Raw genomic sequence first — 12,370 nt, forward strand, 5'->3', positions numbered from 1 at the left:
CGGTCCAGGGCATTGCCAGGGGCCACGAGTGGATCCTGGTGTGGTGCTCCCGTCCATCCCCATGCAAAGCTGTCCCTACTTGGGTGCAGGGCTGCATGCGTGTTGCATGCAGCGTGTCCCGCGTGTCCGTGTCCAGCGGTGCTTGCCCCGTCCCCGTGCGTGCCCCCCTCTGCTTGGCTGTGCCATCCCACCGTGGGTCCCTCTTTGCAGCCGTACCCAACAGCCCATCCTGAGACCTTGCTCCAGCCCCTCTTCTCTCTGCAGCCGGTGACCTGCCAGGATGGCGGTGCTGGGGGGCTACTGTGAGGGCAACAGCTCCATCGCCCAGGCCTGGGTGCAGCAGGGCTTCCAGCCCTGCTTCTTCTTCACACTGGTGCCAGCCGTGCTGCTGAGCGTCTGCCTGCTGCTGGGCGCCCTGCAGTACGCCTGCTACGTCCGCTTCGGCCGCGCCATGGAGCCCAAGTACATCCCCCGCTCCCGCCTCTACCTCAGCCAGGTCCTGCTGTCCCTGCTGCTGGCCCTGCAGCCCTTCGGCGGGCTGCTGTGGCAAGCGGGGGGGCCAGGACGGCTCTACGGGTACATGTTGCTGCACGCCTGCCTCTGGGCCCTCAGCTGGGGCTGCGCCGTCGCCCTCTTGCAGCTGGAGCATACGCGGGTGCTGGTGCACGACCGGACGCGGGGCCATGGCACCGTCCTCCTCCTCTTCTGGGCGCTGGCCTTTGCCGCCGAGAACCTGACCCTGGTGTGCTGGAGGAGCCCGCTGTGGTGGTGGGCGCTGGAGGACACCAACCAGAAGGTGGGCTGGGGGCCGTGGGCAGGGAAGGGGGACGGGGCCCTTTGCCAAGCGGGGAGGGGTGGGCTGCGGCATCACGGTGCTGGGGTGGGGTGTGCACACCGTGCCCTGCCATGCCCAGGGTGTGCACGCTCCCGGGTTGCACCTGCGTATCTGCCGCATGTCTTGGCCCCGAGCCCAGCTGTCGCACACATCCTCGTGCCCCCATCCAGCTCAGCTCCTGCTTCTGCGTGGCCCGGCCCCAGGCGCAGAGGCAGGGGGTGTCTGCCTGCTCCCCACAGCCCTTTACCCCCTTGCTCCCCTCCCGGGGTAGGGACACCCCAAGCCGGAGGGCACAGAGCGAGATGTAGCAGGGAGGAAGGAAGGGGTCTGCGTGCTTCCTGACGTGCTGTGCTCAGCCAGGGGGGTCCCACTGAGCTGCGTGGGCTGTCCCCTCTCCCCTGGCTGCACTGCACCCCATCCCTGTGCCCCGCTCCTTGCCTCTCTCAGCTCATACCCATCGCATGCCTGGCCGGGCTGTGCCAAGGGCCAGCTGCGGCACTGACCCCCTGCTCTCCATCCAGGTGCAGTTTGGCTTTTGGCTGCTGCGTTACATCTGCACGTTCATGCTCTTCATCCTGGGCATGAAGGCCCCGGGGCTGCCCCGCAAGCCCTACATGCTGCTGGTCAATGAGGAGGAGCGGGACGTGGAGAACAGCCAGGTGAGTCCCAGGGCTGGAGCAGTTTGGAGACATGGTGAGGGACGAGCTGGGGACAAAATGGAAATACAGCTGCCCTGGGATCAGCATCTTCAGGAGACCAGGGAGGAGCAAGGGTTAGGGCTGCCCAAGCTCCCTGCTGCTGTTAGCAGCATGCGGCCCTACTGGGAGGATGGAGTGGGGACGCTGGGAGGACAGGGCTGGGTTTCTTGGTGGGGTGTTCCCTGGGGCCATTGCCAGCTGGACTGGGGTGCCGGGGCAGTGACGCCTCGCTCTGCTGTCCCCTAGCCGCTCCTGCCTGACACCAGCAGGACCACCTCCACCTGGAAGGATTTCCGGAGGAAGCTGCGGCTGCTGGTGCCATACCTGTGGCCGAAGGGCAACCACCTGCTGCAGGGGCTGGTGCTGTTCTGCATGGCGCTCATGGGGCTGGAGCGGGCCATCAACGTCTTCGTTCCCATCTACTACAAGAACATTGGTGAGGGGCCTGGAGCTCGGCGTGTGAGGCTGCCCACGGCCTCACCAAGTGCTGGGGGGTGTTGCAAGTGACCTGGGGGGCTGCAGGGACCTGGCAGGAGCAGGGTCCAGGGGGTCAGGGAGCAGTGCTGGGTGCTGCAGCTGGTTCCTGTGGGGCACCCATCGATGCTCCCTGACCCTCCACCCTGACCCTTGCCACCCTCTCCCCAGTGAATGAGCTGACAGAGGGTGCTCCCTGGCACACCCTGGCCTGGACTGTCTGCATTTACGTGGGGCTGAAGTTCCTGCAGGGTGGAGGTGCTGGTAAGGACTGCTGGGAAAGATGGGGCACTGCGGAGAGACAGCATGGGGCACATCATGCTGGGGCTGGGGTGGCCGGGGATGCCCTTACATCCCCATCACTGCTGCTCTCTCTTGGGAGCAGCAACCAGGGCTGGTCCGGTTTGGGGATAGCAGGGGGGTCGCATCCCAAATCCCTCTTTCCCAGCTGGGCTTTCTGAGCTAGCTGCATGCCCCCGTGGCGCTGGTCCCCACTGACCATCCTGCGGTGCCCCGCAGGCTCCACCGGCTTCGTGAGCAACTTGCGCACCTTCCTGTGGGTGTGGGTGCAGCAGTTCACCAACCGGCAGGTACAGGTGCAGCTCTTCGCCCACCTGCATGGGCTGTCCCTGCGCTGGCACCTGGGGCGTCGCACCGGTGAGGTTCTGCGCAGCGTGGACCGGGGCACCAGCAGCATCAACAGCCTGCTCAGGTCAGAGCGTGCCCACAGCGGCTGGGGGGTGGCCGGGCAGCCCCACTGGGCCAGGCTGATGCGCCGTCCCCCTTCCCGCCCCACAGCTACATCGTCTTCAGCATCATCCCCACCATTGCGGACATCGTCATAGGCATCGTTTACTTCACCTCAGTCTTCAGTGCCTGGTTTGGCCTCATCATCTTCGTGTGTATGAGCCTCTACCTGAGTGAGTGGGGGGTCAGGGTGCAGGGGTGTCATGCCAGGCTGTGGGGCAGTGGGCGCCTGCCAACACAGCCCCCTCCTGCCCGCAGCTTTGACCATCTTCATCACTGAGTGGAGGACCAAGTACCGACGGGACATGAACACGCGGGACAATGAGGCCAAGTCCCGTGCTGTGGACTCGCTCCTCAATTTTGAGACGGTACCGTAGGCGGTGGGGGGTCGCTGAGCACTGCCTGGTGCTGAGGGGGCCAATCCGGGTGCTGACCCCGGCTCTGTGTCCTGCAGGTGAAGTACTACAATGCAGAGAACTACGAGGTGAACCGCTTTAACGATGCCATTGTCAAGTACCAGGTATGCTCAGCACCAGTGGGTGAGTTGGGGAGAAAGGAGCCAAGCCTCACGGGCACCTGCAGAGAGGATGGAGCTCACTGTGGGTCTGGTTTGGAGACGGCAGCATCCCAGAGGACCTTGCCTCTTCCAGGTCTCGGAGTGGAAGGTCAGTGCCTCACTGGGCCTCCTCAACCAGACCCAGAACCTGGTCATCGGCCTGGGGCTGCTCGCAGGGTCCCTGCTCTGTGCCTACTTTGTCACTGAAAACAAGCTGCAGGTAAGGCTGGTGCCAGCCTGGGCAGCCCCCTGCCTGAGGTGGGGCCCCGGGGCTGGTGGTGTTGGGCACCTCTCCCCTGTCCCTTCCAGGTGGGGGACTTTGTCCTCTTCGGTACCTACATCATCCAGCTCTACACGCCACTCAACTGGTTTGGGACTTACTACAGGTAACGCTGGGAGCTGTGGGGGTGTCTGAGGTCCCCCTCCCCGTGAGCGCCAGGGTCGGGATGTGCTCCCACAAACTCTTCCCCCTGGTCTTTGCCCCATTCCAGGATGATCCAGAACTCCTTCGTGGACATGGAGAACATGTTTGAGCTCTTCCATGAAGAGCAGGAGGTGGGTGCCACCTTCCTGGACCCCACTCCCTGGCATGGACCCGTGGTCCTGCCCTGGGAGGGGCTGGCTCTGAGGCCACGTCTCACCCTCCGGCAGGTGAAGGATGTGGTGAATGCCAGCGACCTGCGCTTGGAGGCCGGGCGGATCGAGTTTGAGAATGTGCACTTTAGCTACGTGGATGGGTATGGGGCGGCGGGCATGGGGTGGCAGGGTGGGACAAGTCAAGCTATGGGGCCTGGCACAGGGTCGTAGGGCAGCGGAGGTGGCCCTCAGCCCCTCTCCATCTCCCTCTCCCAGGAAGGAAATCCTGCAGGACGTCTCCTTCTCTGTGATGCCTGGGCAGACCTTGGCCCTGGTGAGAGTGGGACCTTGGGTGTGGGATGGGGGGAGAGGGGCTGGGAAGCACAGGGGTGAGAAGGACAGACCCCCAACGGGGCTGGCCCTTCCCTGCTCAGCCCCGGTGTCCAGCAGCAGGGAGTCTCTGGTGTCTTCAAGTCCCTTTACCTTTGCGTGCAGGTGGGACCTTCGGGCTCGGGGAAGAGCACCATCATCCGCCTACTCTTCCGCTTCTACGACGTGTGGGGCGGCTGCATCCGCATCGACGGGCAGGACATCTCCCAGGTGAGGGTGAGAGGCCGCCAGGGACTGGGGTACACACATACCAGCTACTCTGGGCTTCGCAGCACTGCTCAGTGCAGGCACTGGCATCTCCCCGGGGCAGGGGTGAGCACGGAGCCCCCACAGCCCCTTTGAAGGCCGATGTCTGTGCCAGGAGTGGAGTGAATGGCACGACTGTGGGACCCTTGGGCTGAAATGCTGGAGACGGGCCAGGGCTCCCCAGGAATGGCTGGGGCACTGGCAGGTTCCCCCACTGCAGGGTGGAGGTGCAGCTGAGCCTGTGGTCCAGGGGGGGACCCTGGAACACACACCCTGCCAGGAGTGGAGTGTGGGGCTCATGGCTGAGGGGTGGGATTGGGTCTTGGGAGGGTCTTTGCAGGGGGGGTGTGTCTGGCTGAGCTCTCCCCCCCACCTCCCCAGGTGAAGCAGGTATCGCTGCGTGCTCACATCGGAGTGGTGCCCCAGGACACGGTGCTCTTCAACGACACCATCGCCAACAACATCCGCTACGGACGGATCCTGGCCACTGACCAGGAGGTGCAGGAGGCAGCCCAGGCTGCTGACATCCACGACCGCATCTCTTCCTTCCCCGACGGTGAGACCCCCGCGGTCCCCTCCTTGCCACCCCCTGCTGTTCTGGGGTCCCCCATGACCTTGTAGCTGCCCCCACAGGTGTTCTTGGGTGACATCCCTCATGGGGACATCTGTGTGACCCTGTGCCTTGCTTTGCCTCTCCCTGCCATCTCGCCAGGGCTAAATCAGCCCCTGGGCAGGAATGGGCTGAGGCTGTGCTGGGCAGCTGCGTGGTCCCAGCAGGACCTCCCCATGCAGCAGAGCCCTGGTTCCCATCCCCATCTTGGAGGGCACCAGCGCAGCATGTTCCTGCCCTTGTGCCTGCAGGATACAACACCCAGGTGGGGGAGCGGGGGCTGAAGTTGAGTGGAGGGGAGAAGCAGCGCGTTGCCATCGCACGCACCATCCTGAAGGGTCCCCGCATCATCCTGCTGGATGAGGTAATGGCAGCAGCCCCCAGCCTAGCCTTGCCCCGCTCTGTAGCACCCCCTGCCCCAGCAGCTGCCTGTGCCGCCTGCATCCCTTCCTCATGCCCTGCCTCTCCCGCAGGCGACATCTGCACTCGACACAGAGACGGAAAGGAACATCCAAGCTTCCCTGGCCAAGGTCTGCACCCACCGCACCACCATCGTTGTTGCACATAGGTAGGGACAAGGGGAAAGGGCTGATCCGGGAGGTACTGAGCTCTCTGAGCTGGCCAGCCCCCCCCCAGAGGGGCACACAGACGTGTCCTCCTGCTCAGGAGGTGACAGCCCCTGTGCTTGTGGCTCCTTGCACAGTGCAAACCCCACCGGACCCTCTCCCCTCTGAGCCAGAGTAACACCCTGCCTTTCTCTGCAGGCTCTCCACCGTGGTAGGTGCAGACCAGATCCTGGTGCTCAAGGACGGGCGCATCGTGGAGCGAGGGAGGTGAGCACGGGGGGGCCGGCTTGGTGCTATCTGCCCGTGGGGACCCCCTCCCTAGCTCCGGGGCCAGCTGGGGACTCTGCACCCTCACACTCTCCCTGCAGGCACGAGGAGCTGCTGCAGAAGGGTGGTGTGTATGCCGGCATGTGGCTGCAGCAGCAGGCTGGGGAGGACGGTGAGAGCAAGGAGCGCTGCACCGAGAAGCCCCCAGGCAGCAAGAAGAGGCCGTGAGCATGGCCGGCAGCTCTACTGTGACACTGACACGGGCCCAGACCCCCAGGCTGCCAGAGAGCCCTTTGCCGGCTGCGGGCTGAGGCCGCACATGCCCTGGGAGCTGCAGGGGCTGGGTTGGACACTCCACTACGTTTGTATCCGTTTGTTTTGCTGTCGTGTAGTTTCTTAAACCAGGTCCTTCCCAGCTCTGTGCCTGTGTGCTTTGGGCAGGGTTTGTGCCTGCAGGACCCCCCCTCCGGGGGGCTGTGCTCTGGGCAGGGGCAGGCAGGGTTACTGCCGCTGCCTTTGGGTCAACTAACAGCTCTGCCATGCGGCTGGGCTCAGGTGGGTGAGGGCAGAGCGGGCTGTCAGCACCTGCCCCATCCCTGCACAAAGGGCTGAGCATGGCAGGGGGCTGCACTCCAAGGGCAAAAGAAGGAAGCAGCAGCACAGCTGGTGCCCGCTTTGCCCCCATGTGTCCCCCCCTTGCACCCCTATCTGCAGAGATGGACCGCTCCAGGCTGGACACCGAGTGAGTGCTCCCCCAGAGCACCTCTGCACCTTGTGCTATGCTTTTATTTTCTCCCAAGCAGCACTTTGACAAGTCTCAGCATTCCCTCAGCCCAGCCTGAACCCACCTCACACCCCAGGGAGGCACTGCCAGCAGAGAACCCCCCCTTGGCTGTATGCTGCTCGCAACAGGACAGGACAGCCCAGCCTGGCCCTGTGCAGAACGAGGCACAGCCCTGCAGGCAGGAGTGGTCCCCTGCAGGGAAGCTTGAGAGAGTGGGTGGGAAAGCAGCATCACTCTGCACAGCTGCAGAGACCACACTCCCCCCTGCAAGAGGCCAGCAGGACAACTCCCCCCCCCCACCCAGGGGTCAGGTCCTGCCTCCGAACACCAGCAAGGAAGGGCTGGCTCCAGGCTCAGGGCTGTTTGCAAGAAGGGGTTCTGCACTGCTTCTACCCAGGAGGGGATCCCCCACCCAGCACAGCGGGAAGGAGGGAGACGTTCCTGCCCCAGCACCATTAAAACTGGACCCTGGGATAGTTTAGGGCAGCAGAGAGCAGCCAGCAGCAGGAAGGCGGCTGCAGGCCTGCCGTGCGAGCGACGCTGGCAGTCAAGTCGCTACTGGGGTTACTTTTCAGTTAATGGCCCTTGTTAAATTAAACCAGAAAGGAAACACAGCTCCATTCAGTCTCAGAGAGGTCCTGGGCCCCAGCCGAGTTGGGTAAGGCCCAACGTGCTCTTGTGCATGCAAACAGCAGGGGAGGCACCAAGGGCATGGGGAGCGGGGAAGGGGCTGCCTTCATGCTGCTGGGAGGCCACACATTCAGCCGTGCCATGCCCATGCAAGAGACGGTCCCAGCCACAGTTGCTCTTTGCTGAGGGGCTGGCATGGCCCTCCCCAGAGCATGAAATCCAGCCCCCCACTACTGCAGCAGGCAGCCACATCCCAGCTGTACATCCAAGCACACAGAGATGTCCCCACATGGCACTTCCCTCCCGGCCAGCTCTGCCCTCACCCCACAGTCCAGAAGTGCTAGGAGATGGCCTCAGCAGCTGTGGCTAAGTGCATGCCATGGGCTGCTGCTTGCTTTGGTCAGTGTGCGATCAGCCTCGTCCCACACCGTCTTCACCTCTCCAGGAGCATCAGCAATCCGCTGCACCGATTTTATATGGGTACTAGGGCTGAGGTGTCAGTGTGAATTTGGTGGCTTGCTTACAGCCCCCAGGGAGATGAGTTGTCCCTGGCGAGGGGCTCTTGTCATCAGCATCCAGGCCAGAACCCCATGGCATCCACATGGGAGGCCAGAGCCGCTCCTCAGGTCACAAGCAGGATCCCACATCCGCAGGCACACCCTGCCTCACCTGCCTAAGACATGCTGCAGTTTGATGGCTTTGAACCGTGCGCCTGGAATGGGAAGAAGCACACAGTGAGCAAGGGAAGACGGGCTTCTTCCTCTGCCCCACAAGGGGGCACATCCAGTGCTCAAGTCCGCAGGGCTGTGTGTTCAGCAGTGACACTGCCACTGCCTCAGGCCAGGCTGCCCTCCTGGTGAGAAAAGTGACCCTAGACAGAGCCCAGAGGAAGCAGAACCCAGGGAGGACCCCTCCTTGACACAGCCAGGCCAGGATCAATCCCACCACGGCACAGAGCTTACAGCCAGCCTCACTCACCTGCCGCTGCGACTGCTGGTATTCGGCTTCACTCGCTGACAGTGCCTGGGCCAGTGCCAGATCCTCCTCCTCCTGCGTGCTGCTGGGGACAGTGGTACATTGTGTGCCTTGGCCTCCCCCAGGCTGACCAGCCCAGCACTCGGAGGCCTTCGGGGTGGCAGGATCTCCTGTCACTGCAACCCTCCAGGACAGCTAAGGGCAGGGAGCAACTGAGGATCACCCTGAACAGGCCAGGCGCTGGGGAGGGACCAGAGGATCCACCTAGGGCTGGCAGCCAGCACCCTGGTCCAAGGAGAACCATGTTAACACCAGTTTGTATGACAGTGCTTTTAGCAGCACCATGTGATGTGTCTGAGGACACCGGCTCCTGGGTGTCCTCTGTGAACACCCCTACTCCACCTCTGTCACGCTCTAGCCACACTCATTAGCTGACAAGTGGTCAGACAATGGTTTGTCCTACTCTGTGCTGTCACCGTCCCTTCCCAGCACCCTGGAGGGCTTGCTCGCTGAACAGAGCTCCCTGATGGCTCTGGACTCTTCCTTTTTTCCCGTCAGCCACACAGAGGCATCATTGGGAGCCACGTGCTGAGAGGAATGTCATCCCAGAGCCACATGATGCTGCCCCAGGCACCTCTCACACGCAGGCTTGGGGCATGACACCACATTTCCCCGGGCTGTACCTGGGTGGCTGCGCTGAGCTGCGTGCTGACTCTGCCAGGGACATCTCCAGAGCTCGCTGCAGTGCCTCTTCCTCGCTCTGAAACAAAACATCTCGTCACCAGCTTGGCCAGGGGTGGCAGGAGGCAGCCCTGAGGGACACGCGGCAGATACAGTCTTGCCTGGCCAAGGGTGGGTGCATCTCCCTTCTCCAAGGCCAAACTCAGCCAAGGTGAAGGCCTTGGGCTCAGGACAGACCTGCAGCTCTCTCTCCCTCTGCCCAAGGGACCGCAGTCCTGCCTGCCAGTGCAGGGGGCATGCTAAGAATACCAGTGTGAAGCAGGTTCCAGTCTCCTCCTCCACCCTTGGCTTGCAGAACAGAAAGACAACACCTGGGGAAAACAGCCAGCACACTTTGTCCTTTTGGGGAAAGCTGAGCACCAAGCACAGCTGAGAGCTGCCATTCGCAGGCACCGGAGCAAACTCTGATGCCCCACTGAGTGTCCAGGATCCCTGTTTGCAAGAGAAGGCCCAGGTGGGGAGCACCGCAGTCACCTACAGACCATGGCTTAAAAAAGCAGTTGCTGCAGTAGCTCCGGAGGGCCCAGGAACCACCCAAACCCACCCCAAATTCCCAGGCCAGGCCACTCACCAGCCCATTCTGCAGCATGACAGCTGGAGGGGAGGTGCTGGGAGTCTGCAACACAGCTGCTCTGCCTCCTCTGCAAACAGGAGAGAAGCTGGGTTATTGTCAAGGCAGGGAGCCCTGGTACAAGCACGCAGCCCTGCTGATGCATAAGAAGCAGGAAGCTCTTGCTCCTGCGTCCCACAGGGAGCCAAGCTGAGCCTGGTTGTGCCCACCTCAGAATTATGAGTCAAGCCATCACATTACCTGGCAGGGACTGGAGAAGAGGGGCTGTCTGCTGGCCGGGCAGCTCCACTGCTCGATGCAGTGACCGTTTTGGAGGAGGATGCCTGGGCTCTCGCAACTGCAGCATGCCTAGGACAGACAGGATGCCTGTGAGCGACTGTTTTACCATCACAAGCCATCCCTGGGCACTGAAGACCCAAGGAGACGAAGCTGGATAAGCAAGATGCCTCCCTGGCTCCCTGCTCCTCTTCCTCCCAAGAGTACCCATGTTGTGGCTCAGCTACACCCAAGCACTTCAAGAGCCATTTCTCTCCTCAAAACACTGTACCAGGATAGGCAGAAAGCACTGGCTACAGAATAAGGGACCGGGCAGAGAAGCAAGAACAAAACAGCCCACAGGCAGTACCGGCGGCTTTTGTTGCAGGAAGGAGAGACTATGTATACAGCTGTGCTGACTCTACAAACCCTAACGCTGCTGGAGGACACACCGGCACACAGGGCAGCGAATGTGAGAACACAGCAGTCCCAGACAATGGGCTGGGAGTTGCTCGGCTTCTTCCCTGTCACCTTTCTGACAAGCACAGCCCCATCCCTGCCAGCTGTCTGCCCCCAGGCCCTCACCCTGCTTTGGAGAGGGGACGCCCTGCCCCACTGCAGTCATGATCCAGGGGGTGCCGGTGCTTGAGGCAGTAGTTCTTGTGGCACTGGTCACAGATCACCTTCATCATCTCCTTCTGCTTGCAGCCAGGCTTCAAACACTTGTTGGTGAAGATCTGAAAGATGACGTGGTGGTGGTGAAAAGGAACACGCCCTGCAGGGCCGGGGCTGTCCCTTTCCTCCATGCCAGGCCCTGGGCACTGACCAGCTTTCCCCACCAATGCCTCTTCTGTGGGGCTCTGGAGTTTGTTTCTGAATACTAGTTTTCTTTAGATAGTTTATTAGTAATTCACTAGTTTTTCAGTCTCCACAGAACAAGGGTCTCCATGGTCACAGAATGCACAGCAGGAGAGAGACTGTTTCACCCAGGGACTCCTACCTGCCCTGCTAGGGTAGTGGGGACAGCCCAGAGCCCTCCAACTGCTGTTCAACTGGATTCCTACAGGGCCAGCTCCCTGCAGCAATTTTCTCTCCTGGCAAGATGGGGCAGCTAATTGCATTTTCCTAATGGCAGCATGCAGTTTCCCATCCTCACATCCCATGCGGCTGCCCAGCCCCACTCCATTGCTACCTCAGCCCCAGACTCACACCACAATGCCCTGCAGATGCACACACCTCCAGCTCACCAACCCTTCCAGCCCACAGCCTGTGCAAACAGAGACGGCCCCGGGCAGGGCCGAGTCGTGTGCTGTTTTCATCCCACCCCCAGCCTTCGGCAGGGACCCAGAGGAGCTCAGCAGGGCCGGGTTCCTACCTTGCGCTTGCGCTGTGCAGGGTCGGACTTGCAGTCACGGTCAATGTGCTCACCCACCACGACATCAGGCATCTCCCCCCGCCTCACGGGGACCGGGGTGTTGCAGAGGGGACACACGGGGACCTGCACATCCTGCAGAGACAAGAAAAGGGGGTTGGGGGCACATAGCTGGGCAACCCCAAGTGCTGTGGGGCCATCTCTCTCCCTTTGAGGATCTGCCTGCCACGGCTTCCACAGGGTTACCTGTGGTTTGAGAATTGGCTCACCACCCTCCAAACAGCTTGCTGTCTCCGACCCAGCAGGTGCGACAGGCACGGACACACACTCTGGGAAGGCGAGACAGTAGGGCTGGGAGATTCCTAAACCATTCCACCCAGTGGCAGAGGGCGGGCTGGAAGTTTGCAGCACTGAGATACAGATCCTGGCTTTCAGGAACACCTCCAGGCTCAGGGCACATCCCAAGGGGAATTGCCCAAGCCACCAAAGAAGTCACAAATTATTCTGATCCCCAGCTGGGAAAGCTCAGCAGCTCCGTGCGGGAGGCTGGCTTTGACCTCCTCTCTGGCTTACCTTCTTGTAGGCAGAGGTGCAGTTGTGCTGGGCGTAAGCGATGTGGTCGGTGCAGAAGATCTGCTCGCAGGCGTCGCACTTCAGGGGGAGGAAGTCTGGGAGTGGGGAGAGGCGGCGGGCAGAGCACCCCGAGGTCAGCGCTGCCCGCCTGCGGCCCGGGGGCCTCCCCGACTTCCCGAGGGCACAGCCCTGACCCTCGGCCAAGCCGGGGCCGCTCCTCTCTTCCCCCAGCTCCCGGCACGGAAACAAAAGGGCTGCAGGCCCAAAGCTACGTCTTCAGAAACCCCTGCGGCTCCTCCTCAGAACACGCCCCCGCCACCCCCCGGGTTCGGGAGTAGCATCCCGAAATCATCCCCACCTCCCCGGGGGCTGCTGGCCTCAAGCCAGAGCCGAGCGACGCCCTCGCATCCACCACGGGGTTCACCCACCCGGGATAACGGCTGCCGTGCTCCCCGGGAGGAGGCCGGGCCCCCGGAGAGGCCCCCTGGGCACACCGCCGTGTCC

General features: G+C 62.4%; 2 protein-coding genes across 3 annotated transcripts in view; one reads left to right on the forward strand and one right to left on the reverse strand.

The window, feature by feature from the left end:
- The window catches only part of ABCB6 (ATP-binding cassette, sub-family B (MDR/TAP), member 6 (Langereis blood group)), a 7,164-nt gene extending 784 nt beyond the window's left edge, over window positions 1-6,380 (forward strand). The window contains exons 2-20 of one of the 2 annotated variants that reach the window (XM_010568039.1): window positions 265-796; window positions 1,357-1,494; window positions 1,780-1,969; window positions 2,179-2,271; window positions 2,527-2,719; window positions 2,806-2,927; window positions 3,013-3,122; window positions 3,209-3,274; window positions 3,405-3,530; window positions 3,620-3,696; window positions 3,802-3,865; window positions 3,962-4,047; window positions 4,163-4,220; window positions 4,382-4,486; window positions 4,904-5,078; window positions 5,384-5,496; window positions 5,606-5,700; window positions 5,897-5,965; window positions 6,067-6,380. In XM_010568039.1, the coding sequence (XP_010566341.1) occupies window positions 281-796; window positions 1,357-1,494; window positions 1,780-1,969; window positions 2,179-2,271; window positions 2,527-2,719; window positions 2,806-2,927; window positions 3,013-3,122; window positions 3,209-3,274; window positions 3,405-3,530; window positions 3,620-3,696; window positions 3,802-3,865; window positions 3,962-4,047; window positions 4,163-4,220; window positions 4,382-4,486; window positions 4,904-5,078; window positions 5,384-5,496; window positions 5,606-5,700; window positions 5,897-5,965; window positions 6,067-6,193 (2,523 nt within the window). In that variant the 5' untranslated portion in view covers window positions 265-280 and the 3' untranslated portion in view covers window positions 6,194-6,380. Of the gene's footprint in view, window positions 1-6; window positions 797-1,356; window positions 1,495-1,779; window positions 1,970-2,178; window positions 2,272-2,526; window positions 2,720-2,805; window positions 2,928-3,012; window positions 3,123-3,208; window positions 3,275-3,404; window positions 3,531-3,619; window positions 3,697-3,801; window positions 3,866-3,961; window positions 4,048-4,162; window positions 4,221-4,381; window positions 4,487-4,903; window positions 5,079-5,383; window positions 5,497-5,605; window positions 5,701-5,896; window positions 5,966-6,066 lie in introns of those variants that run through there. The other variant, XM_010568030.1, reaches the window with a different exon arrangement.
- An 841-nt stretch (window positions 6,381-7,221) lies between these two features.
- Window positions 7,222-12,370, reverse strand: part of ZFAND2B (zinc finger, AN1-type domain 2B) — a 6,325-nt gene continuing 1,176 nt past the window's right edge. Inside the window, exons 2-9 of the mRNA XM_010569644.1 lie at window positions 11,867-12,140; window positions 11,297-11,428; window positions 10,507-10,658; window positions 9,907-10,014; window positions 9,667-9,736; window positions 9,038-9,114; window positions 8,358-8,439; window positions 7,222-8,091 (exon numbers count right to left, since the gene is read on the reverse strand). Of these exons, the coding sequence (XP_010567946.1) occupies window positions 8,053-8,091; window positions 8,358-8,439; window positions 9,038-9,114; window positions 9,667-9,736; window positions 9,907-10,014; window positions 10,507-10,658; window positions 11,297-11,428; window positions 11,867-12,140 (934 nt within the window). The 3' untranslated portion in view covers window positions 7,222-8,052. The remainder of the gene's footprint in view (window positions 8,092-8,357; window positions 8,440-9,037; window positions 9,115-9,666; window positions 9,737-9,906; window positions 10,015-10,506; window positions 10,659-11,296; window positions 11,429-11,866; window positions 12,141-12,370) is intronic.

Source organism: Haliaeetus leucocephalus, unplaced genomic scaffold (genome assembly GCF_000737465.1).
Source record: "Haliaeetus leucocephalus isolate CR32 unplaced genomic scaffold, Haliaeetus_leucocephalus-4.0 Scaffold1, whole genome shotgun sequence".
Lineage (NCBI taxonomy): Eukaryota > Metazoa > Chordata > Aves > Accipitriformes > Accipitridae > Haliaeetus > Haliaeetus leucocephalus.